At 49.9% G+C, this 25,790-nt stretch overlaps 2 protein-coding genes across 11 annotated transcripts; both read left to right on the top strand.

The window, feature by feature from the left end:
* The first annotated feature begins 3,168 nt into the window (after positions 1-3,168).
* LOC117858808 (xylan O-acetyltransferase 1) lies at positions 3,169-10,684 on the top strand. 2 transcript variants are annotated; one of them, XM_034741941.2, is made up of 5 exons: positions 3,169-4,277; positions 4,411-4,582; positions 4,940-5,139; positions 5,238-5,393; positions 8,729-8,979. In XM_034741941.2, the coding sequence occupies exons 1-5, from the start codon at positions 3,553-3,555 to the stop codon at positions 8,817-8,819; spliced, it is 1,344 nt and encodes a 447-aa protein (XP_034597832.1). In that variant the 5' UTR covers positions 3,169-3,552; the 3' UTR covers positions 8,820-8,979. The 2 variants fall into 2 exon arrangements, with proteins under 2 accessions (XP_034597832.1, XP_034597831.1); XM_034741940.2 differs by lacking the exon at positions 8,729-8,979 and adding an exon at positions 9,993-10,684 and having other exon boundaries at positions 3,172-4,277.
* Positions 10,685-15,658: 4,974 nt separating this feature from the next.
* LOC117858996 (pre-mRNA-splicing factor CWC21) lies at positions 15,659-19,226 on the top strand. 9 transcript variants are annotated; one of them, XM_072293790.1, is made up of 4 exons: positions 15,659-16,258; positions 16,611-16,806; positions 18,068-18,124; positions 18,831-19,226. In XM_072293790.1, the coding sequence occupies exons 1-2, from the start codon at positions 15,709-15,711 to the stop codon at positions 16,670-16,672; spliced, it is 612 nt and encodes a 203-aa protein (XP_072149891.1). In that variant the 5' UTR covers positions 15,659-15,708; the 3' UTR covers positions 16,673-16,806; positions 18,068-18,124; positions 18,831-19,226. The 9 variants fall into 9 exon arrangements, with proteins under 9 accessions (XP_072149891.1, XP_034598054.1, XP_034598053.1 ...); XM_034742163.2 differs by having other exon boundaries at positions 15,682-16,283; positions 16,611-17,413; positions 18,823-19,226; XM_034742162.2 differs by having other exon boundaries at positions 15,682-16,283; positions 16,611-17,413.
* The last annotated feature ends 6,564 nt before the right edge of the window (positions 19,227-25,790 follow it).

Below are 25,790 nucleotides of genomic sequence, written 5' to 3' on the forward strand. Positions count from 1 at the left end.
GGAAGGAACGCAGATTCCTCACGATTCCACTTGAGCGTTTGCTGCAGCGGTCGCTCTCCGATTTGAAGCCGAGCCAACCAACTCTGCAGGTCGCGTCCACGGGCGGACCCCAAAATCAACAGCCGAAACCAAACCATCTGCACGCCTGCAGGCAGGCCGGGCTTCCAAACCAAGGCAAGGGCACGCTCGATCCACACTAAAACCAAGTAAAGAGACACTGCCATTGCAGGAACGTCGCTGTTATCGCAAGAGGAGATTTTGGCCGATGCAGCTAATTATCTGGTAGGTGGCCGAACAGCTTCCGTAAACCGACAAAAAAATAATGGAATTTTGGACAGGAGACCAGGAACAGAAGGTGATGCAGCACAAAATGACATTTGCGAGCGTGGCGACTGAGTGGCCTGCAACGCAACAGGCTTGTCATTGGGGTTGTACTGTGAGGGGCTGAGGGCAGCCAACGAGATTTGACGGGAGTTTAGGTGCCAATCATGGCGCTAGATCCTCGAGGCGTTGCGGTCCAAGGAAACGCAGGCGTGGAACTCCCAACAGTGAGCATGGTTTCTGGTCGGTTCAGAGTGTTCCATCAGCTAAGCTGTGCTAATCTGAACAAGGAGAGAACGATGGACACCAACATTGTACCAGAAACCACAGAAGAACAGTAGAACACCATCGGGGGGGGGGGGGGGGGGGGGGGGGGGGGGGGCCTGCCGCCGGACGGCAACGCCGCGGGCATCCTTTTCTCCGGCACCACAGCCAAAGCGACGCCGCCAATCGCCATGGGGGTAGCGGGCGGTGATGGTGATGCCTTGCTGTCGAAAGGGATGCCGTACCCGCGCAGTTCGATTTCAGCTCATGTCGCATGAGTATTCGTGAATGAATGTACGTCGCTTGCTGCTTTGCTGTTTCCTCGCGAATGCGAATGGCCTTTTCTTATGGTTTGCTGCCTTTTCTGCATCGCAAGCCTCCGTCGCGAAGTAATAGCGAGCTGGTCGCGCAACGAGCCAATGGCAGGCGGTGGCGTGGTGCTCTGGCCTCTGGGCGTGGTGTCTTGCTGAGGCATGCCCCCGGGTTTCAGGCCTAACGAGCGAACACGTTTCCTGAGGAGAACGGGGTCAAATGGGGATTATTGGCACATAGGGAGCACTACTGCTCGAAGCATATACTATTGTACCGTTGCATAATTTGGACAGGAACCCCTGTTTCAGGCTTAATTGGCACTAGGTGGTAGCAGATGGCTCACAATAGAAGCGACAGCGCAGAGGGGAATCACTAGCCATTCTGTGATTCCGTTGTCGCTCATGACATATGAGCAATACCTTCGTTGCAAAAATGTCGTGGAGTGAAGCACGATACTCCTTCACTTCTAAAATAAGTATATTTCTAGCCTTTAAAATTTATCACACAAATAATGCAGTTAGCTAGCTTTTGGACAAGCTAAATTTAATTGCATGTGCATTTAACTATCTTTTTTTTTTGTCTTTTCGAGGAGCATGTACATTTAATTGTTTAATGTTTTTTTGTTTTGTAAGTGTATGCGCATTTAATTGTATGATTTTTTCCTATGAAAGGTTTGATTCATTAAGGTGGATGTGGTAGATTGGTTCAGGGCGGATCCAAGATCACAGATTAGGGGACTATCTTCCCCTTCCCCTTCTTCTTCCTCCCTTCTCTTTCCCTTCTTATTCTTCCCCCTCTTCATTTATGGCTGAAATTTGTTGGAGGCTCCATAGGATCCATAGTCTAGGGGGGCTCCCCCTAGATACTGTGTTGGGTCCGCCTTGGATTGGTTAAATAATAACTTATTAGGTTGCTTAGGTTATTTATCATGTCTATTGTTTTTCTAAAAAATCTCAGAAAAGCATTTATTTTAGGACGAGCAGAGTAGCACATATAAAAGTTGAAGCAACTGAAATACAAACTAGTGCAACCTTTCTTCTTCGGATGGAGTGCTTCCGTGGACATGTCAACAGAAGTGAACTACATAGAATCATAGAAGATACATGATCACGGGGTAAAAAATGATGGTGAGGTATAATAGGATAAATCGCACCATCTTTTTTGCATATGGTAAAGTTACGGCAGGTGTCTAGCTAATGTAGCTAGCATATAGTAAAAGAATAAGACCTTTTTTATGGTCGATGAATAAGTGCTAAACTTCGTACATCCCTGTTACAGTTAGTGCTAGTGATACCCCCTGATGGACCGTAAAAATGCTCCAAAAGAACAGTAACAATTTGACGATTTTCGAAATCCTCCGTGGTGACAGAATGACTTATGCCTTCTGTACTTCCGTACAAAAATGTAATAGAACAATTTGATATTTCTTCACAAAAAACAAGTGTGTGTACTGTACTAGACTAAGCTCTGCTAATCCAGATCGTACACGTGGGAAATGTTTACTCTGAAAACAATCTTTTCCTTAACTGTCAATCCATTGATAGACGAATCAAGAGCAGTCATCCAGATCCGCCGCCGCCAAGCCTCCATCATCACACTGTAGATAAATCAGGGTCACATCGATGCAACTTCTCCACTTCCAGAAGTCTCAAACCGGTCGTTAGCTCGACGTGCCGCTAGCACACAAGTACAGAACGTTAGCTAGAGTGGCACGCATTATTCTACCAAACGAGGAGTCGAAGACAACGGGAGGAATCAAAATAAATCCCGGCTGCGATTCTCTCGAACACCCCCAATGTTTACATGTGGTGCGTGTGCATGTTTTTCTTTCTCGGAAATGAGATGCGTGTGCATGTTGTTCTCACCACATCATTATAATTCAAAAACCAGCGTGTCCATACCATCTAGCTAGTTACCCGTTGACCTCATGAGGTTAGATAAATCGGGTGAATCATACGGGCATTATCTGCCACTAGCTCATCAACAAAATTAACACAAATCAGTTCGTCCTAAAAAAAACGGTTTGGTATGCCACTGATCTTACCAGATTCTCCCCCAATAATGTTTAGAAGTATACGTATAAATACAAATTCCTACTTTAATACTTTTGCTGTATATACGAAGTACACGGTGATTGGAATTAAACAAGTCCAAATATGCCAGTGACGTGCTGTACCACGTTTGTCCATGCCTGGCCACGCCTCGCGTCTGGCTGGCCAGGTCGCGGCGACTACGAATTTGTCAAGGAATAAAAACGAATCCTTTCCGGGCCGTTGCATCATCCCTCCAATTAACCCCGCTTGCGTGCCCGTTCAACGCCTGACCGTGGGGAGGAGGAAGAGAAGGGGGGATTCAGAGAAGCATCAGGGTAGCAGGAGATGGCGTCCCCTCACCAAATCCGCAGCCCCCGGTGCTGACTCCCTCGCCCGGGCTCGCCAATCCTTAAAGACCCCGCGCGCGGCTTCCTTACGCCAGCTCGATCCCCTCTCTCCTCTGCTTTCTGCTCGCGGCGGCCGCGGCACGCTTCGATCGGGCCAAGTCCAAGCGCGCGAGCTGAGCTCGCCAGGCGCGGAGCGGCGTGCTGCGGGGAGACCGGGGAGAGGGGAGAAGGGGCTATTGCTGGGTAGCGATCGAGCTGCGGGCGGGGCGGGCGCCATGAACTTCGCGGGGCGGCGGAAGTCGTCGCTCTCGGGCGCGGGCGCGGGCGCGGGCGCCGGGGCCGACGCGTTCGGTGGCGGGAAGCACGCCGCGGCGGCGTCGCTGCGCAAGGGCGGGCGGCTGCCGGTGTACGTGGCGAGCATCTTCTTCTTCCTCTGCGTCATCGTCATGTACGGCGAGGACATCCGGTCGCTCACGTTCGAGCCGCTCACAACGCGCGTGCCCGCGCCGACGGTGGTGCCGGGGGTGGCCTCGGGCGGCGCCGGCCGGCGGGTCGTCGTGCCGCGACGGGACATCTCCTCCTCGGAGAAGCCCGCCGCCGTGCTGCACCACAGCGACCAGGAGAAGCCGAAGCAGCAGCACGCGGTGACGACGACGACGGAGCCGAAGCCGCAGCGCGCGGTGACTACGGAGCCTGCGCCGGCGGTCGAGGCGCCGCAGAAGAAGGTCGCCACCAAGAGCAAGAAGAAGAAGCCCGCGGGCAAGAAGAAGGCGAGGCGGCAGCGCGCGGCGAAGAAGACGGTGGTGCCGCCGGCGCTGGGCGTGCCGGAGACGTGCGACCTGTCCAAGGGCCGGTGGGTGTTCGACAACACGAGCTACCCGCTGTACCGAGAGGAGGAGTGCGAGTTCCTGACGTCGCAGGTGACGTGCATGAAGAACGGCCGCCGCGACGACACCTACCAGAAGTGGCGGTGGCAACCCAACGACTGCTCCATGCCCAGGTACGCGCGCGCGCGTGAGGTGCAGCCAAAATTCAGTTCGGGACGGAGCGCCGCCGGACAGAGACGGCTGAGCTCTGGGTAGCGGCGGGTGTGCATGCATTTAACGGCAAGGCTATCATTAATTCCATCGCAGGTTCGACGCGAAGCTGTTCATGGAGAGGCTCCGGGGCAAGCGGTTCATGTTCGTGGGGGACTCGCTGAACCGGAACCAGTGGGAGTCGATGGTGTGCCTGGTGCAGTCGGCGGTCTCGCCGGGGAAGAAGTACGTCAGCTGGGAGGGCCAGCGCGTCGTCTTCCACGCCTGGGTGCGTACGCCGCCGTCCCCGTCGCCCTCCTCTTTTCAGTTCCGCCTTTAGGATTCGTGCCGCCGAGGGCAACCGTCGCCAGCTAGCCGGGTCCCACGGCTGCCCTTACGATACCATGCGTTCCAGTCTCCACGCACCCGTTTTTTCAACCGTGACGCGTGTCTGTTGGTGACGGCTAGGTGCACCAACCTCGCGTCTTCCGTGGACGCGGGCCGTTTCTGACCCGGCAGCAGGTCTTGTTTTTGCACGAAACTAACAAACCAACCAGAATTATTCCTCCTAGTCCATAGTAGAGGGAAAAAAAGAAAAACTAACCGACCCGAATGTATCGAACTGAACGTTTTGGTGTGCGTGCAGGAGTTCAACGCGACAGTGGAGTTCTACTGGGCGCCGTTCCTGGTGGAGTCGAACTCGGACGACCCCAAGATCCACAGCATCCAGCACCGGATCATCAAGGCGGACACGATCGCGGCGCACGCGGAGAACTGGCGCGGCGTCGACTACCTCGTCTTCAACACCTACATCTGGTGGATGAACACGCTCAACATGAAAGTCACGTACGTGCCCTGCAGCTGGCTACCGTAGTACGTGCGGTGCACCACCGATCCGCTGGATCGAGTCCGCGACGCTGACGTACGTGCGATCGCTCTCGCAGGAGACCGGGCGCGCAGAGCTGGGAGGAGCACGACGAGGTGGTGCGGATGGAGGCGTACCGCAAGGTGCTCACGACGTGGGCCAACTGGGTGAACGAGAACGTCGACCCGGCGCGCACGTCCGTCTTCTTCATGAGCATGTCCCCGCTCCACATCAGGTACCGCCCGTGCTGCCCACCCTTAGCTTGCTCGTTCCTTCGCTGCATCCTCTCAGGCATTATTCAATCGCATCCCACGCTCAGCCCAATTGTCCAACCTAGTTTAAGCACGTACACAGTGCAAGCACAACTGGCCAGCAGTGCAGAAACGTACCACTAGCTCGCTGCACTAGCTCTTAACGTCGCGACGCGTGCGGGGGGCAAAAGGTAACATGCCTGCGCGCCCGGTGGCGGTATGGTACACACGGCGGCTCGGTCATCCTGCCCGCCGGAAACGCCGATCGAGTCGAGCCTGACTGCCTCAGATCCTACACGGTTCGATGGCGGGGTGGCGCGCGGGCCGACTGGCGCGGTCGGTTCCCGTGGGCGAAAGCGAAACGGCCAACGCGCGCCTGCGCGGGGGGATCGTCTGACGAGTCCAAATCGAGGGAAAGTGCGCGTCGCGTCCGGCCGAGGCGGTCGTTATCCTGGGAGTTTGAAATGTCACGACCCGAGGGCATGGGGCCTGGGCGCGTGCGTAGGCCGTGGGCACGGCTAGACTATACTCCCTCTGATTCCAAATTATAAGAGAGATAAAATATCTTAAATTTAACCAAATTTATACAATACAATATTAATATTCATAATACCAAATAATAATACCAAATAAGTACAATTAATTTTTTATTAAATTTTTTTATAGTATATATATTCGGTACTATAAATATTTGTGATCCTCTCTATAATTTTGATAGTCAAAGCATCTCAAATTTAACCAAATTTATATAATAAAGTACTAATATTCATAATACCAAATAAGTAACATTAATTTCTTTATTAAATATTTTTTATAGCATATCTATTTATTACTATAAATATTTGTGATCTTCTCTATAATTTTGATCAAACGTAAAATGGTTTTACTCCTTAAAGAAGTTGGAATGACTAATTTGGAACGGAGGGAGTAGTCGTAGCCTTGTACTAGGTGCTCGTGCAGCGATGACGGCCGCGCGAGGCTGTTCGGCCATTTATGTGCAACGGCTCATCGCTGTTCTGCCCCGGGCTCGGCATTAGGAACGTAGCTCGCGAACAGTGCGCCTGATGCGACTCCATCGGTAGCGGAACCATTGATGATTGATCGCGAGGCATCAGGAGTGGAACCGATCGGGTGTGTGGTCCTGACGCAGCGTATAATAGTAGTAGTTGTTTTGTTAACTATATGTAGTTTATATCAGTGGTTTGACATTTCAGCAAGTGTGTAATATTCTACATGATATAATACCAAATCAGGAGAAAAGCAGATAATTTGTATAGCTTAATCATCGAGCTTCGGAGCGGTTTAGTACTGTATTAACCGATCCCAAGGAGGAGCACAGTAGCACTAGATGTCTGTTGTCACATGTAGACTTCACCGGTACAACCTTTTTTCTACACAATTTAGAGAGGTGAACGAGACTTTTCAGGGCAACTCCAAGAGTCTAAAAAAAAATCTCCTCCAAAATTATTGGAGCTTCTACTAACAATTTATTTTCTAAAATCATGTCATCCCACGGCAGATCCCCAATAATAAACCTCCCAATACTTCAAAACTTGCCACGTCAGCACGTTGACCCTCTGTTGGGCTCCAACAGCTTCCTGGAACGCGGCTCGGAACACACGTCGCGCAGCTTTTTCCGTCGCCTCTCCACCTCCCCCTTCCAAAAAATCCAAAGCGCACCGCCCATGCGTCGTCCGCGCCGCGTCAGCGTTAGCGGCGGCCTCTGCTCGCTGCTGCTTCTGCTCCCCTTCGCCGCGCTCCGCAACTGCAACGCCCTCGCCATCGCATTCCTCAAACAATAACCACCTCACCGGCAACATCCCGGGGTAACTCGACTCGCCGCGCAACCTCACCATCCTCTGGCTCGGCCACAACGCGCTCTCCGGCCGCATCCCGCCGACGCTCGGGAACATCACTAGGTCCGGACACTCTAGCTCAACCAGAACCGTCTCCAAGGCGGCATCCTCGAGGCCCTCTCGCGCCTCCCCGACCTCCAACCATCTACCAGAACTGCCTCACCGGCGAGATCCCGCCAGGCTTCTTCAACATGCCGTCGCTGCAAGAATTCTCCATTGCCAACAAAGATTTTCACGGGCAGCTCCCCACAGACGCCGGCGCGCTAGCCAGACCTCCGGTACCTCTTCCTCGGCGGGAACAACCTCAGTGGGCTGATCCCAACGTTGCTCGCCATGGCGTCGAGGTTGTAGGCCCTTAGCCTCGCTAGCAACAGCTTCACCGGGCACGTGCCACCAGGGATCGACAGGCTCACAACCATATGGAGTCGCTCGAGCTGTCCAACAACAAGCTCACAGCTAGCGATTCGGGGGCTCACGCGCGCACGGGCCGTCAATGGAGCTCCTCCTCATATGCGAGATGTAGAGCCAGCGCTGGAACCGCCATCGAGCTCGCGCAATCGAGGGGGCAACGGATGCGAGCTCAGCCCCTTGTCGTGCAAACGAGTGAGCGGGCGGCAGAACTGCGACGACGACCGACGGAGGAGCTTCGCGACGACATGCGGGTGCTACTGGTGGCGTTGCCCGGCAAACCAAACGGGTGGGATGAGTAGGGATTTGGCAGCGGCGCGGTGGTGCCATTGATATTGAGCGGAGGAGCACAGGGGCTACGTCGCTCTCGATGTGGGATTGGGAATAGCGAGAAAAAATGCGATTGGGGGAGGAGCGTCCACACGGAAATATGCGGGGTGACAGGGAAGTTTTTAGCGTCATTGTATTTTTTTCGGGAAGAATAGGGAACCTGTTGGAACCTGATTTCTTATGTTTTTCTCCCTAAATAAGGGTAATATAAGGGAGTTTTTAGAGTTGCTCTGCTTTACTTGGATTAGCACCTTCCTCTCCTCCCAGCTCTCCATGCACTTTGCGGGGTCAAGAAACTTGCGTCACACAACTTGACCTGCTGGTCCGCTAAAGTCCAATCAAATGGGTGTTCCCTTATTTAGGTATTGTATTCAGCTCGCCGTCCGGGCATGTTGCAATCCGAAGAAAATTATACTAGTGCGAGCACTGTCGCAGGAGAGCGAGAGGATGCACTGTCTTGATCACATGGGCGATCGAATTATTCGCACGAATCTGAGGCGCCGAAGCTTCCAATCGTCAAGCGACTCTCGCTTGGCCGCCGGCGGCAGTTGCGATCCGTGATGAATCGCGCGCCAATGATCGGCGATGGCGAGCGATGTGTATCGTAGCGTAGTTCGGGCGTGATGGGGGTGGGAAAACTCCGACGGCGAGTGGCGTCGGTTGGTGCATCGCTCTTAATTTCCTGAGAAGTGGCTTTCTTGTTTATCCCGTTGCCGGAATTTTAGGATCCTTGCGGAGAACAATTTTAAAGCTGGGCCAGTTAGCCTGTCTGCGAATCTGCGATCAAGTTGGAGCCTGAAGACGGGAGGTGGATGAAAGTCTCCTCATCTCCAGTCTCAAAAGAAGTCTCCTCATCTGGAGAAAGTCCTACTTGCATCTGACGCTTTGCCTTTTCTAATTGCGTAGTTCAGGCTCAAAGCTCAATCTTCTCTCGAGAGTCAGCTCTAAAGTTCTTGATTACTCATATCCAGTATTATATCGGATGGGCATCTCTGAATACTATTAAGTTGGTTTATACTAATATTAGAGTATGCATGCATACGAACTTTCCGTGCTAAATTATTGCCTACATCACACTGACAACCGAATGACCAAACGTGGCTCTGCTACTAGTAGGATCAAACGGAAGGTTGCGTTGGTTACCTATCTCCACTGACAATGCATTGACAATGATCTGGCTTAGCTGCCCCAGGGATGACGCCTTACGAAAGCTCACCTAAAGCTTCCTGGAAGAGTTAAAAATGGAGGCTGACCTATCAGGAAACTGATTGATGTTTAGGTTCCGTGAAGCAAACCACTTTGAATTGGCCGACTATCTTAACCTTTTTTTTAAGTAAGAGACTCTGTCTCTTTTTTTAACTGGCAGGAGCTCTACCTTTCAATTAAGAAGAAAAAGAGAATTTTAAGATACAAAGGCTCCTAGGCTGTGAACCCGCAATATGTAGCTAAGAATTGGCTCTGCTACCTGACAGCCTTTACACCATGATTGCAATTACACTACCTTTCGTGATTTGTTTATACAAGAAAGTAGAATGGAGTAGATAGCCAGGAGGACTGTAGAAAAGGTTCAGATCTGGTGGATGAATGAAACAAGTCACCGCGTGTTGTCACTAGCCGGCTACAGGGATTAGCAGCTAAAGCCGCTTGTCCTCGAAGTGGAAAGCTCAGTAACAAGCACAAGCCATATGGCCTGCCGAGCTGCATCGAAATTGTAGGCAGTTTTCCATCGCGAATGCGTCCATGGACGGACCTCTTTCCTAGCCTGGAGTAGTTGGAGGGATGTCACGTCGAAAGACACAGTTGAGGCTTGGCGAACCAGAGAACAACTAGCAATTCCGGCGAAGATGACAATTGACGTACTATTCTGCACAATACACAAATTTGGCTACTCAATATACATACTATACGTAGAAATTCGTGTTTATCTAAGGAGTCAAATTTGGCGAGCTCAAATTGACGGTATGTCTTTTGGTTTTGTGTTTGGAACAGCCCGCAGGTGTGGGGCAACCCGGACGGGATCCGTTGCGCCAAGGAGACGATGCCGCTGCTGGAGTGGCACGGCCCGCTGTGGCTGGGCATGGACTGGGACATGTTCCACGAGGCGAAAAACGTCTCCCGGGCGGCGTCGCCCCGGGTGCCCATCACGTTCGTGGACATCACCACCATGTCGGAGCGGCGCAAGGACGGGCACACCTCCGTGCACACCATCCGGCAGGGGAAGGTGCTGGGGCCGGAGGAGCAGGCCGACCCCGGCACCTACGCCGACTGCATCCACTGGTGCCTCCCCGGCGTGCCCGACATCTGGAACCTCGTGCTCTACACACGGATACTCTCCAGGCCAGCAATCCAGTTCGGGTAAAACTGATAGGAGAGTGAAGACAAACCTTCAGATCACCAATTCGATTCATACTTCATAGGCTGGTTGGGCTGCAAGCAATGGCTGGTTATACGCAATCATCGGTTCTGAAAAGAAATTTTCTCCTTTTCTTCGGATTCTCTCTGGCCTTTTTCACCTGTCGAAAGATGGCTTTATTTGTTTAGGGATGTTAGGTTAAGTGAAAAGAGACTGTGAAGAATGGGCTGTGAGATTAATCACCCCAGATCGATCGAACTGTAAATTTCCAGGGGCAAAAAAAAAAAGATGAAGTGAAAGAGATGAACAGGAATGGTTTACACGGAAACGGACACTCGCATGCGTCCACCGGCGGCAGAGTCGCGCCCTCGTGGGGGCGCCTCTCGGCGCGCGGGTTTGTGTGGTCTGTCTTGTCTTCTTTACATGGGGGCAGATCGAAAGTTGATGGAGTTGGAGAGGATCTTTTAGGTCGCCGTCTCGTTGTATGTACAGCGCCATGTTCCACCTGAAAAAGGCTAGCGGACGACGAGAGAACGATGAACAGGCACCAGCTTGAGCTTGAGGGAGGTGGTCATGATGTCATCGCGAGAGCGCGAGTCATTGATGAGGTTGATTCGGACAAGATCTGTGCTGCCTTTTGGCGTTCGTTGGGGCTTCAAGGCTTCCGTGCTGCGTGCGTTCGGCTTCTGGCTGCTGCTGCTCGGCTCTCTGCCGCAGCAGCTGAGCCGAGCAGCAGCAGCCAGCTGCAAAGTAGCCAGCCGAACGAGGCCACGTGAGAGAAGTGCAGCAGCATGATCTTTCTTGGAGATATAAAAGCAGTTTGTGGTACCGGTACGTGATGCTGAAACTTAGCTCGAGATGTGCTGCTGAAACTTAGCTCGAGATGTGCTGCTGAAGCTTGCTATCAGGGAACGTAGAGTGTACTTTCAGGGGCGGCCAACCGCCCTAGAAAGTACTGACTACTGAATGGAGAATGGTGAATGCTCGTACCTCAGCAGATCCGCGGACAGGAAGCATGGTGCTGATCCGCGGTGATCAAGGCCTTAATGAAGTGCAACTCGGTCAGAATGGGGATTAAAACAAATTGGATGGAATTAACTGAACAACTCCTTTGCACATGAGATTCTACTTAATTAATTTATTTTTTAAATGACAAGTATATTTATATGTTTTTTAATCTCTCCACCTTTTATTTATTCAAAGTTACGGGATTACGAATTACAAATACCATCCGGTGGTGTTAGAAACCACACATGTCTATCGACCTGACTATAAACTGAGCACATTTACATCGATGTTGGATCTTCTGCTTTCGTGCACAATCTCAACAGCTTCGAATCTTCCTCTCCCTACATTGATCTCCCGGATGATCTATCCATAGCTGCCCATGCCAGCCCCTTGGAGATTCTTGACGACACTAGCACAATCACTCGCCAGCCTAAATTTTTGAATGAGTAGGTCTCTTGCTAGTGCTAGGCCTTCCCTGCATGCCAGCGCTTCTGCTGTCTCGGTGTCTGCGACCCCCTTAGTACCGTAGCTGATGCTCCAACAAAAGCACCAACAGCACTTCGCGCCACTGGCGCCACTGCTGCCGTGTTCAAGTTTTGGACATGGTCGCATCAACATTGATTTTAGCAAAACCATGCGGAGGGGGTATCCACTTTGGAATCTGAATGTCCCAGTTGTTGTTGCGACTTTGGACTTGATTTCAACATCTCCGATTCTGTTATAAATCGTTCCACAAAACAATGTGTCGACAACGGACTTTGGAATACATTCTCATGAATTGCCTTGCGCCGTGCATGCCACACTGCCCACAATCTCACGACCACCCGTATAAGTTTATCATGTGGCAGTACCTCCATCACCTCCTTCAGCCAACCTCGGGCGTCTTGATTCTGAGCCTGACCCAAAACTTCTGTAATGTCATCGTGTTCCAGTGCCTAGACACACCTGGACATGTTGCACTCTAGCAATGAATGTCTCCATGAGTCCAAGGCTCCACAAAAACCACAGCAGTTGTTCGGAGCCCTGTTCCTGTGGTGGCGCACGTCACCTGTTGGGATAGAATGGCGAGTAAGCCTCCACAAGAACATGCAAATCTTTGATGGCACCTTGACCTTCCATAGGTCATTCCATTCCTTTGCCACTGCGTGTGTATCCGACCTCCCAGCTGTGCTATCCAACCAAGCTGTTGTAGCTCCTTTATTGTGTACCGACATTCTATAGGCAGATCTGACAAAAAAAACGCCAGTCCGCTCGTAATGCCATGCTCAGAAATCATCCCTTCTATCTGAGCTAAGAGGGATATTTGTGATAACTTCTATGTCCGTCGGAGTGAAGAAAAGATTTAGCTTGTGGCAGTTCCAAGTCCCCGATGTCTGATCAATTAGATCACTGACTAGTTGCGGAGGATTATTTCCGATGCAACACACAGGACATAGCATGCAGTTCCTTGGCAGCCAATTCATGCTCCAGATATGTATTTTCTCACCAATTCCAATCCTACGAATGATCCCTTGTTTGAGTACCTCTTTGCTATCAACAATGCTCGCCACACCCTTGATGGTGACTCACGTACTTCAACATCCAAGAAATCTCCATCAGGAAAGTAGACTGCTTTAAGGATTCGTGCACTAAGTGAACCTGGCTCTTGCATAATTCTCCAAGTTTGCCTCACTAGCAATGCTAGATTAAACATTTCAATGTCCCTAAACCCTAGGCCACCTGCGCATTTAGGTTTAGTTATGTCATCCCATGCTACCCAGCATGTCCTATGTTTCCCTTCCTTACTCCCCCACCAAAAGCTTCGAAGAAGCCCATCAATATGTTTGCACAGTCCTCTCGGGAGCTTGAAGCAAGACATGGAGTAGGTTGGTATAGCTTGGGCTACTGCTTTGATCAACACTTCTTTCCCTCCTGACGATAACGTTTGCTCCATCCAGCCCTGCACTCGCTTCCACACTCGATCCTTCAGGTACTTAAATGCACCATTTGTTGAACTGCCTACATCGATAGGCATCCCTAGATATTTCTCACTTAGAGCTTCATTATTAACCTCCATATTTCTCACTTAGAGCTTCATTATTAACCTCCAGAATATTCTTTACTTTTGCTCTTAAGCTGTCTGAGCACCCCTTAACAAAGTGTGTAGACGAGTTGTCCATATTCACTTGCTGCCCTGACACCTTGTAGTACACTTGTAACATGTTCTTAACTTCCTCCGCACTCTTCCTATTTGCTTTGAAGAACAGCAGGCTGTCATCCGCAAAGAGTAAGTGACTCACCACCGGAGCCGATGGGGCCACCTTGATGCCATTAAGTTGCGTTGACTGAACTCGTGATTTTAACAGGCACAAAAGGCCCTTTGCTGCCAACAAAAATAGGTAGGGCGAGATTGGATCCCCTTGACGAATACCCCTTGAGGGTTTAAAACCTTCCATCCATTCACCATTGAAAAACATCAAAAATGAAAACCGTGGTCACCATTGTCATGATTGACTCCACCCAGATTTAGTGAAAACCAAACCGTATCATGACTAACCATAGATAATCCCACTCTACTCGATCATAAGCTTTCCTCATGTCTAGCTTTAGGGCACATCACCTACTATCTTTAGCTCGTTCTTCTTCATAAAATGCATGCACTCATAAGCTGTAATGATGTTATCTGTTATTAGTCGCCTAGGGACAAAAGCAGATTGCTCTCCAGCTATAATTTCCGACAATATTCTCCTCAATTTGTTTGCCAACACCTTGGAACCGATCTTGTATATCACATTGCAGAGGCTGATTGGTCGAAACTGACCAAGCTCTTCTGGCAGACCCACCTTGGGAATTAATACAATGCAAGTATTATTTATGCTTGATGGATCATCTTCTCCCTGCAACACCCTTAAAACAACTGATGTTACTTCCTCACCACATAGATCCTAATGACGCTGGACCATCTGGCCCTGGTGCTTTTGTTGGAAACATTTGGAACAGATCAACATTAACTTCTTCCTCGTTGAAAGGCAGGAGTAACTGACTGTTCATCTCTGCTGTGACCTTAATCGGGACCGTGTCTAAAACACGTTCCATATCCTCCATCCCTTTCGACGTATCTTCTTTGGGTCGTTCGCGCTCCACACCTGTGTTCCCACGTACCCTGGGAGTTCCTGGATGCCACGTCTCTTCAGCCGCTATCATCCAATTGCCAAACTGGAGATCCTCCTCTATGTATTCCCCTCTACCACAGTCTAGATGAACATGCCCCATAAGACCATAGTGCAAGCAAAATCGAGGAATCTTCTCATATTTGACTTGTATAAAGATGCTATCCCACCACTCCGGTGTCAATGTGACAAATCTCAAGAACGGTCTCGACGCTTCTAGATTAACTCTCACTCTATGGAAGTCACCTCCAACAGTTGCTATGGCTCTCATCTCTAACGTTACCAAGCCGCCGATCTTGCTCGCCAGCTGCTTCAAGATTGATTTCGTGCGGTACAGATGTGGAACTTTGTGTATCTAAACCTATGTAGGAACCACGTGAGGCAAAACTGATGGAATCGCGGTAGATCCATTGAATTCTTCAAGCATTAGTGCACACCCGTGAAAAATCCATGGCCCTTCTTCCATTATCCTCTTCCAATCACATAGGCAAAAAGGCTTGAACGATAAATATGTTCTTCCAAATTGGGCGAAAAGTCACCTCACGTGCCATATTCCAAGCTGATCTCATGGTCGACATCAACAAAGCTTCACTGAGTTATTTGACCGTCTGGAGCTTGGCTGGCGCCATCCACTTGACGTCCGGCAGGCTCTCACTATCTTTCTTAGCCAGGAACACCCCCTCCTTCTCCAACTCACTAAGCTTTAACTTCTACAGGAGTTCATCAACATCCGCATCGGTCCTCCTTGCCTTCCCTTTAGATGCATCCGCCGCCATCCTTCTGTGTGGAACCCTAGATCATGTTTCCCCCTAACTGGAACCTGCCAAGGTCGGGCAACAAACTATGTCGGCCCTTTTATCAACCCGAGCAGTAGGTAGTTCGTAGCAGGATTCCTACGTCAAAATCCTCCACCGCCAGTAACGCCGGCGGAGTCGTTCGAAACTCGCGAATCGCTGGTGCGACGCGACTCTATCTCTACTTTATATACATACATATATATATATATATATATATATATATATATATATATATATATATATATATATATATATATATATATATATATATATATAAAGCAAAGTGGACACAAACAAAACGGCCTGTCATTGGGACGGGGCGCGATGTCCCTGGCTTTGGTCCTTTTCGTCCGTCGGTTCCACGTCGTCCGCTCAGAAGCCGTTCAATTGGCACTTCCATGATCTGCGGCGCGCGGCCTTTCTCCTCCGTCCGTTTCCCTCCGCGCAGAATAATCCTTCTCCCTGCATGCCATCCGCCGCCGCCACTTCCCCTCCTTGTGTCCTTCTCCTGCGTCACCATCCGCCACTGCCACTCCCTGCGTCGCGCCGCCAGCCGCCACCGCCGTCACTCCCTCCATCGCGAACCGCCGTCGCCAGCCCCCGCCGTCACTCCCTACGTCGCCAGCACCTGTCGCCAACCGCGGGGGTCTGGCACGAGCGGGCACGTCCGGGCGAGCAAGTTCCTTGCCAAGCCCCGGCCCTCTTCCTCCGCCGCCGCCGCGGCTAGCGGCTACGGGACCCCCAACCCTCCGCACATCGGCTCCAGCCTCGAGAGGACGCGGAAGCCCAACAAGGACATCCTGGAGCACGACCGGAAGCGGCAGGTGGAGCTGCGGCTGCTCGTGTTGAGGGACGCGCTCGAGGAGCAGGAGTACACGGAGGCCCAGATCGAGGATAGCGTCGGGGAGGCGCGCAAGGCCGCCGAGAACAAGGCGGCGGCGGAGGAAGGTGGGCCTCGCTCCCAGGGCAAAGGGTATGGCCGCGAGGAGTTCCTTTCTTGTTAATATGTTACCCTTTTGATTTTACCAGTTCTGATATATCCTCAATTAGTGTTCAATTGCATACACACCAGAGGATGGTAGAGAGTGTTGTGATTTGTAGAAATAATGTACCTTCATGTTGGGTTTCGAATTATGCAAATTCGATTGCTGTCTCTGATGTGCTGTACAATAATAGTTTCTGACAAGTTGGCACACCATTTTGCTTACATGTGTATAGCAGATTATGTGTTCATTCGTTTGCTGTTCTGTTTGTATGTGGTACTCCAATTTTCCCCTCACAAGATGGTAATTCTTCTCAGGTTCACAGACACTCAGAGCCACCAAGCCGCGGCACAGAAGGAGAACCAGCTTCAGACTATGAGGGGTGCTCTTGGGCTAGATGCAGAGGATGCACAGAAGAAAGGAGCGCTGTAGAAAGTGATGCGGAGCCTGGAGAATCTTGTTGAAAGGAAGCACGGGACGTTGAAACGACTCGCAGCAAGACCTGTAGGGAGGGTAAGCAAGATATTGATGTGCATTTAATGGTTTACAATCTTAAAGATCCAAACTACTCTTCCTGATGTTACTGAACTTGAAGAATATCTTTATGTTGTTTGAGAAATTTGATATTCAGACTCAGTGCCCATGTCCTATGTCTATGGTTACTTTGTTTACTCTGGGAGGGGGCAGCAACATGGCTGTGTTTACTGGGAGGACAACCATGTTTCTTGTGTCCAACCTGCAGCAATTTTGTTTCACTGCCCATGTTGATTGCAGAAGTAAGAGCCTATGCTACATTATCATCTCTCTTCAACAGAAAAATTTGTTTAGATAGCCATTTGCTGGGCAGAATACTAAATTGTTCTTTCTCTGAGTTGCATCTTCATACGATCATTTGCCAAGTATAGGTGTTGCTTTAAGGGGGACCTCTATTTACTGACTTCACTGTGTTCTTTGGAGGTGTCACCCTCGAATGGCTATATCATGGTTAAAGCAAATGGTGGTCTGAAACAACAATGATTTTCAGTATTCAGTCACAAAGCAATGACGTTCTGATTGATATTTGCCAAGTTCGATCTGCTATTTGACATCAGGCCATTTATTACCGGGATTCAGTAGTATAGTTAAGTACTTATCAAAGGATTCAGTAGTATAGTTTTTTTTATCCAAAGGATCCTGATTGCATAGCACGAGTATCCTAAGCGGAGAACTTTATAGAAAGCCATATCTGTCTACCAAGATTTAAGAATCACAAGTATCTCAGCCCCTCAAATAAAGTGTGACCATAGTACCCTGTGGCTGGTAAGTCATAGGTCTGCTAACTGAATTTTGAGTGTCACGGTTATTCATTCTCTGAATACTGCTGTCTAGACTCCATAAGTCAGTGTAGGTTGCAGGATTAGCCAAACCAAAATAATCTCATTCATCTGAAGGTAAATATTGAATTTTTTTAATGAAAAGAGGTTGGGTTTCTATCAGTAATCAGTATAGTTCCAGAGGAATTTTCAACATGAACAATGATCCTCAGCAGTAGGCAGAGTGAACTCGTGATTGGTACTCTCCCTCAGTATAGCTTAGCAAATGCAGCGTATAGATAATTAGAGTTCAGATGCTAAAGTTAAGATGAATAGAGTAGGTTAAACTCCGAAACCATAATTTCAGTATTGAGATTAATCACTCGAACAAGCTTATGCTACTAAAGTCAACCCTCAAATTCTAAGCTCTAAGCTTAATCCAGTGCTTTCCTTTGACATTCCATTTTGCTTTTCTCTTGAAGGGTGTTTTTGTTCATCGGGTTGAGCCTACTGCTCCAGCAAGCAGTGTTTTGCGAAAGGTAACATGTAGTAATTACATCCAGTTCACATATTTTTGCTGGAGCCTACTCCTTTCCAATTTTTGCTGATCTGTCCCACATAATTTTTCTTCATCTTTCCACACAATTTTTCTTCTTGCCACATAATTTTTGCTGCTGCCATGATTGATCTGGCACAGGATATTAGCTTCCTATTAGCTGCTTGATCTGTGCTGTTCTTGCCTCATAATTTTTGCTGCTGCCATGTTTGACAAAACATAGTGCTATACAGCCATCTACAAAAATAAAATGATGCATTGAGCACATCCCCCCTCGGTTAGCAATTTTGCAGATGTAGAAGTACAGTTCCAGTAATGGTTAACCACTATCTAGGTGCTTATTTTCACAAGGAGTGTTACCTTCTAATAATCATTCACATGTTCTGTTTAAAACAATACACATAAATGGCACCACTTTGGTGTACCTATGTACAGTTTAAAATGTCAAATTGTACCCACCGTTGCAAATTAAAAAAAGATGCATTACACATAAATCGTTCTCCTGGCATCGTCAGACCCTGAGATAGTTGTAGCAGCTTTGGAAACTCTTGCTGCATTGGTGAAAATAAATCCTTCAAAGTTGCATATGAATGGAAAGCTAATTAGATGTGGAGCTATAAACCCCCATTCTTCTATCAACCTGTTAATTAAGGATACTTACGCCACGTCGTGCACTGCAAGGGCTGCAGGGCCAGCGTCAAGAAGTACACCTTGCTCAAGAACGCCTTTGCCGTCCTTGCTGCGGCGGCGGTGGCCGCGTCCATCCTGGCGGCGACCAGGCAGGGGAAGGCTATCTTGCTGGCAGTGTCGGCCATGCTAGCCGCGGCGTCTTATGCGTGTGACGCGGTGCTTTCTTTGATAACAACAAAATTCAATAGAAATCATAGGAGGCTGTAATGACCGTAGCGGAACTGTATTTAGTAGGTACAAGGAAAATGGAGGAAAGGGCTCCTCTTGCCCTTTGCATATTTGTATCTGATAAATGATTGATCTTTTGGCAATATAGAGCTTCATGTCAGCAGCAGATGATACTTATGCACTTTGTATATTTGTATCTAATATAAATGAGTAATGATTTGGCAATCTATGTTGAAAATTGTCAGCAGCAAACGATGTGAGGATTAGACTTTAAATCTTCTGTGAAAATGCATAGTCATGCATGACACATGACGTTGTGAATATCTGATGAACCAAATGACATACAGGCATTTTGAACGCAATTCAATCCTGTCCTTCATTGTCATTCGAACAACGCAAAATAGACACAGATAAACTCTAATATGTACAATACACGCAACACAATTTCACTGTTTCACATAATGGCACAACGCCTGATGCGGAATATTATTAAGTTGTCTTTAAAATCTGAATAAGAATGCTTCCAGCCCTAAAATGCATCTTTTATCATAAAGGCTAAAACGACCACCGTGAGTCCACTATTATTGTTCGCACTGCATTGGATAGAAAGTAAGTAAAAATCCTCCGTAGCTGAAATAGAGTAAAAGACATGGAGCCAATTCTGAGTGGCATTGCACCAATCAGCCCAGGATAGGGTCGAGAATGGCAGAGCACACCCCAGTTGTTCCATGGCCCCCAAGCAATCGAGCCGAGGAAGCACCGGAGGCACCGCAGGAGGCAACTCAACTACCGGGCTGGGCCGTCCTCCACAGGCCTGAGCATTATACAATCCGTTGTCCCGTTGATTTGGCACGTAAAGAGACAGAGTCGCACACTCCCCGTAACAAACACCGACGCTGTCGCACAAGGCCATTTTCTTCCTTTCCTTTTTCTAGATGCCGCCGTCGCACACGCCCGAGACAAACCTGTCGCTTGCCCCACACCTCCACTGACCTCCTCGCTAGGTAATTTTTGACCATCGGTAAGGACACATGCAATCCATTATATCCTTCTCCCGAAACGTTCTCATCGCCTACTCCCTGACCTCGCTACTAGACCGACGCTGATCTGTTGTGAAGCTGAACGCTTGGCTGCAAACTGCACCAGAATGTTGGAGGGTGCCGTGCGAGCGGCGACGTTGCAGCTCAAGCGTGAGTTCTCGTTACCCTCTGTTTATCATGTTCACGTAGATTAGATCATGATTAGGCCTAATTAGACATGATTATACAAAGAGGTTATCGACTTATTGGATATGACATCCATTATGTTAATTAATCTGTTAATCATGTTCATTATGATTAGATCATAATTAGATCTAATTAGACATGATTATATCCGAGAAGGTTCTCGGATATGGCATCTGTTATTTTAATTAATCAAGATTAGTCTAGGTTGGACCCTAATAGCTTCGGGTTAATCATCCTATCCTAATTAAGTTGAAATTACCCACTATTTTTTAGGCAGTGAAAATTATCCAATATTGGTTCCATAATTAGCCATTGTTAGTACCAATTCCTTGCAATTAGCACCTATGCTTCGATGGGATAAGGGTAAGAGAGAGGAGCGTCTAGGAGTAGGCAGTAGCAGCTAGCATCTTTTTAATTGGAGGAGCAGTAGATTCAGTCGTATTGTAAGTTAGATTGGAAGTATATAGTCATAAAACATGTACATTCTGCGATACAGATAGTAGGGTTTCACCTAAAATTTATGGCAGCTTAAATCTGATTCATGGGAGGATGTTCACAAATGGGACTTTGAACACGCAAAAGGGATTGTGGAAGACACTGAATGGTAAGACCAACTCTGACACATCGGTATTTTGAAGTGTCAATACCATTTATTTCTTAAAATATAAGTTTGTATATTTATATAGCTGACGATTCATCGTATTACAGATTTTAAGATGGATGGCTTATTCTACAGTACATGGCACGGTGGGATAGTCCTTAAAATGTGCACATCGAAAAAGTGAGTAAATATACTTTTATTGTACGTTCCTTTGTGATTTTACAATATACGATAAATCCCATCACACGAGAGCTTAACTTGAAGTACACACTCATCTTATGTACAATATGCTATTAAATGCGGCGCAACTTCTTCATCGATCTTCTGGCGCATGAAGCGAACGCCTGGAGGACAAGACTACTGGGCATTGTAAAACATTTTCTTTGGCGCATCACAGGCAAAGAATAGGATAGATGGATTGGTGTGTGATATATATGTTTTGGACCGCCATATATCAGTAACATAATGAAGTGTAATTAAAATTATATACTGAATTTGTTTCTTTCCGGTAAGATAGAATGTGAATTGCCCGTAGCAACGCACGACCATGATCCTAGGATACTCATAATTTCATAGGTTCGCACGAAGCGAATGCCTGGAGAACAAGCCTTCCTGACATAATAAAACATTATCTTAAGCGCATCACATTCCATATTTGTACTCATTTTCACATGATTATTCTCCCGTTGAATCTAATGTATATTGTAATATAAATATTTTGTTGCCTATAGCAACACACGGGCTCGATCCTAGTGTAAATATATTTATATGTTGATAGGTCAAGTTTCACAACAGTTCAAAGAAGCCCAGTAATTAGTTTATGGTGGGCCGTAACAAACATTAGGCGAAGGGAGGAAAGCCGCGGGGGCTCCTATCTATAGAACGGAAGACAGATGAGGAAGTTAACTTCCAGCCCACCAAAGGCCCAGCTTCTCTTCTCTTCTCTTCCACCTCCAGCGGCCGACATGGCCCTCCACCGCCGCCCCCGCACCACCCCATCGCGCCGCCTGCCCTCGCAGCCGCTGGCGCCTCGGCCGGTGCCGCGGCTGCCCCACCGCACCCTCCCCTCCTCTTCCTCCACCCGCGGCCTGCGGCTCTCGCCGCCTTACCACCCTACCCACCCACCGCCGCCACCGCTCCGACTCGGCCCACCACTAACCGAGGCAACTCACTGCCCCCGCCGCCAACCCCGTCCATCCGGTTGTCTCCCGCCGACCCTCGCCGCCGTCTCGCCCGCCACCACCGCCAGGAAAACCGGCTGCCCCGAGCTTCTCTCTAGACCGGTAATCACCAGAATGGCTCGACCCCCAACTTTTAAATCCTAACCAGCAGGCGGTGGCACGAGCGTCGTGCGGTGGCGGCGCAGGAGAGGGAGCGCGCTAGGGTTGGGAGGGAGGGGAAGAAAGAAGAAGCAGATCGAATGGTTGTGAGGGCACGCACGAATCTTAAACATTGGAAGGTAAATAAGTTTCTTTCTTTCCGGAAGATGTATACGATTTCCCGAAAGCCGCCGCCCGCCATCGGATCACACCACATGGGCTTTATCATTACCGTAAAACCAGTCGCTTAATAACAAACAGAAAACACAGTATGCATGGGCTGGGCTGAGAATAGCTCTGCGGCTCAATGGTGGTAAGCCCGCCCGACCCGCATTGGCGTCACGATTCGTGAATCAGTTAACCTAGCGCACGCGCCGCATCACGGCTTCCCTACGCCGCCGCCGCCCGCCGCTCTATAAAGGCCCTGATTTGCTAATAAAAACCCCCAAATCTAGCTGTAAACGAGTCTCTCCTTCAAGTTCATCTCCATGCTGCATTGCTGCGACGAGTTCGAACTGGTTGTTTCTCAGGTGCCGTCTGTCCGTTTCTTCGAACTAGCTGTAGGCGATTGCGGTTCCTGAAACTGAGTTCTTGCGGTCGGGGTGGTGTTCCGTTTCTGCTGTAAATTTGCTTTTTCCCGTGGTTCGTGTCTTCGCTACTGTTTTTCACGGCAACTTTATCGAGAGGGGCCAGAGATATGTGAATTGGTATCCTTCTTTTTGCGGTTGCCCACATTGAGCCGGCCAAACTTGCAGCAGGGGCAGGATCTGTTTTCTCGTTCTGCTCCTGTGCAAGTCTGGAACTAGCTTTCCATGGCCGGAAATTTCTGATTCTCTACTCTATAATAATAGAATAGAATCCTGTACCCTGGGAGCCTGAACCCAATCTTTGTTTCCTCTTTTGGCTGCTTTTCCCCCTTTTTTCAAAAGGAAATCCCGTGTTGTATACTTGTACTGTAGGCTGGAGTAGAGCGAGATCCCAACGACTAGTCCGAGACCTGTGCCACTTTCACTTTGATAGCAAACTTCTTTGTAGAAATTTAGCCGCACCGGAAATTTCCAAACTAACGCGTCCGTGGTCTAAGTACATGCCCACAGCAGAACCAAAATCGCTTGGTAATCTCGGATCGGTGCTGGCCGTGATCTCGATCCTGAAACGGCCATGGAAAGACGCTACTTGTTTCGTTTCTCCAACTGAAGAGGGCAAATTAACGCCGCGTAGCAAGATTTTACTGTGCCATACACAGATGGAAGCTGATTGTGTGATCCCGTTGTGCTCTCGACTTCTGATACCCCGGATAGATTTTCTATATCTTTTACCTATTTTATTTCGTGTACAGCAAAAAGTAAAAAAAAAATTCTGTGCGATGAATGATGGGCCGCAGCTAGGCCGGCAGCGGTAATTTTTGCTACACCCTCCCTCTCATCGTCTCCTCTGAGGTGACTCGGGGCACCACGCCGCCGCCGCCGCCTAGTCCACCGAGCCTAGAGCGGCTGCCACCGCCATCCCGGCCAGCAGCGGTAACAACTGCAGCTCCAAGCGGTGGTTGCCGCGTTCCCTTCCCCCCTCTTCCTCCTTCTCTGTTCTCTTCTCCATCCCTTCCTTCCCTCACGTGCTCCGGCGGCGGTTGGCCCCTTCGCGTGCCCCGACGACGACTAGGCATGGTCGGCGGCCGGATCCGGCTGGTGGGCCGCAGGATCTGCTTGTTGGCAGCCGAGCTCTCCCGAATCTAGTGAAGGGTGGCCGGCGCGGGTGTCTGGGCACTCCAACCATCAGCCTCCGCCTTCTTCCCCAAGTGGCACGGGTTGGTGCCGCCGGTCCACGACAACGGCGGGTTCGAGTTCGCCATGGCAGCGGCCAGGGGCCGTGGCGTGGCGGCGCTTCGAGCACCGGCGACATGTCAGCGGCGGCCTTCGCGGACGAGCTACTTCGAGCCGGCGCGCTACTGTCGCTCGACCTGCCCTGCGCTTCCTGCGCCCATCGTACTCCATGGGGGCCTCTGCCGCGGCGTCGCCCACCTCGTTTGCCGCCGCAACGCTGGCCTCCAGGGGCGACGGCACTACGGTCGGTCTCGGGCTCCCGGCGGGCGGCCGCTGTACCCGATGGTCGTTGTTGCGGCGGCGCTAGTCGGCCTGCCTGGTGCTCCCCGATGGGCGGCCCCCTGCGGGCGGCGTGGCCTCCGTGGCGGGCTCCCCAGCAGGCGGAACAGGTCGGGCTACCGGGCGAGCTGCCGCCCGTGGGAGCGGCGGCGGGCTCCTCGGACGGGACCGGCCCTCCTCTTTCCTGCTCTCCGCTCGTCCCCAACTTTCGTCGGGTTGGTCGCTACCGCTGGTCGTCGAGGCCTGCGGGCCTTGGGCGTTGGTCGCATCTTGTTATCCCCAGCGGCGACTCGTGCAATCCGCCACCGCTCCCCTACAGGCCTCTTCCCCTCCCGTTCCTCCACCTCGCCTTCTCCTCCCTAGGTTGTGCTCCTCCCCCTTCCGTCACCCCAGCCGCATGCCCCACCACACATAGGTCGCGCTCTGATCCATCCAAATTCGCTTTTTCCCCACCGACGTATGCTCCTCTGGCGAGCCCGCCTGCTTCCCATTCGATCGCTCCTTGATTGCTTCATGGTCGTTTTTCGGTCGTCGTGATGGCGCCCACTTGCTACTGTGCTTGCGGATGTTCCTCATCGTCGTCGTCGTGGATTACTCGCTGTCATCCCATCGCTTTGGCTATCATGCAGGCCTCGACGATGTACTATGCAGAGTTGGTTTTGGAGGCCTTTAGCGAAAGCCTAGCTGGGTATTTACCAGGGCTGATGTCATATATACATCTATGGACCAACAGAAGGTTTGGACAGTCCTAAATATAGGGTTGTACATCGAGACGTGTTTGACATGGAGGTTATGGTGCAAGATGACGTAGTCTACATGACAAGATAGGAACTAGTCGAGGATTAGAAAAACTACTCGTAGCAACTAGAATAGGACTCGCCTAGTCAGAATTCGACTAGTATTCTTGTAAATCAACCGACCTGTAACCCTATCCTCGGCAATATAAGGAGAGGTAGGGACCCCCTCCAAAGCAATTCAATCCAACCAACAAGTTCCCGATCGTGTGTAGGGTATTACGCAATCTAGTAGCCCAAACCTGTCTAAATTGTGTGTCTATGTTCACCTTCGAGTTCCCAATCTCAACGAGCCCCACCAACCAAACACTACCTCAAGCACCCCCCTCGGTAGGTTGTCGGGTCTAAACACCGACAGCTGACGCGCTTGGTAGGGGACTTCACTGAGAATCCGCTAGCAAACTCAATGGTCCAACTCATCATCAAGCCAATCGTCACGTTCGAAGCAGGCGTGACGTTCATCTTCGGCTCCTGGGTTTGCGTTGCAAATAGTCATGGAAACTTCCACCGCCACATTGCGTCAACCTTGAAGAAAAAGAAGCAAACAATGAAGCTTCAACGCAAAGCTCTGGAGGATCTCATTGAGAATTTTTGTGAATTTTCAATTTTTGACTTAGTGAGAGGCTGGGGGGACGAGTCCGAGTGCAACTCGACTTCTCTCGCAAGTCGGATTGACCTGCATGAGCTGGCGTATAAGCCATCGTGCGAGTTGGACTAATACTCGAGTTGATTCCCGTTCGTACTCTGCAATG

Source organism: Setaria viridis, chromosome 5, assembly GCF_005286985.2.
Source record: "Setaria viridis chromosome 5, Setaria_viridis_v4.0, whole genome shotgun sequence".
Lineage (NCBI taxonomy): Eukaryota > Viridiplantae > Streptophyta > Magnoliopsida > Poales > Poaceae > Setaria > Setaria viridis.

Coding starts and splice junctions, on each gene's coding strand:
- LOC117858996 (XM_072293788.1), top strand. CDS start 15,709: ATGATCTGCGGCGCGCGGCCTTTCTCCTCCGTCCGTTTCCCTCCGCGC. Junction 16,284..16,610: donor CCTCGCTCCCAGGGCAAAGG/GTATGGCCGCGA, acceptor AATTCTTCTCAG/GTTCACAGACACTCAGAGCC.
- LOC117858808 (XM_034741940.2), top strand. CDS start 3,553: ATGAACTTCGCGGGGCGGCGGAAGTCGTCGCTCTCGGGCGCGGGCGCG. Junction 4,278..4,410: donor AACGACTGCTCCATGCCCAG/GTACGCGCGCGC, acceptor ATTCCATCGCAG/GTTCGACGCGAAGCTGTTCA. Junction 4,583..4,939: donor GCGTCGTCTTCCACGCCTGG/GTGCGTACGCCG, acceptor GTGTGCGTGCAG/GAGTTCAACGCGACAGTGGA.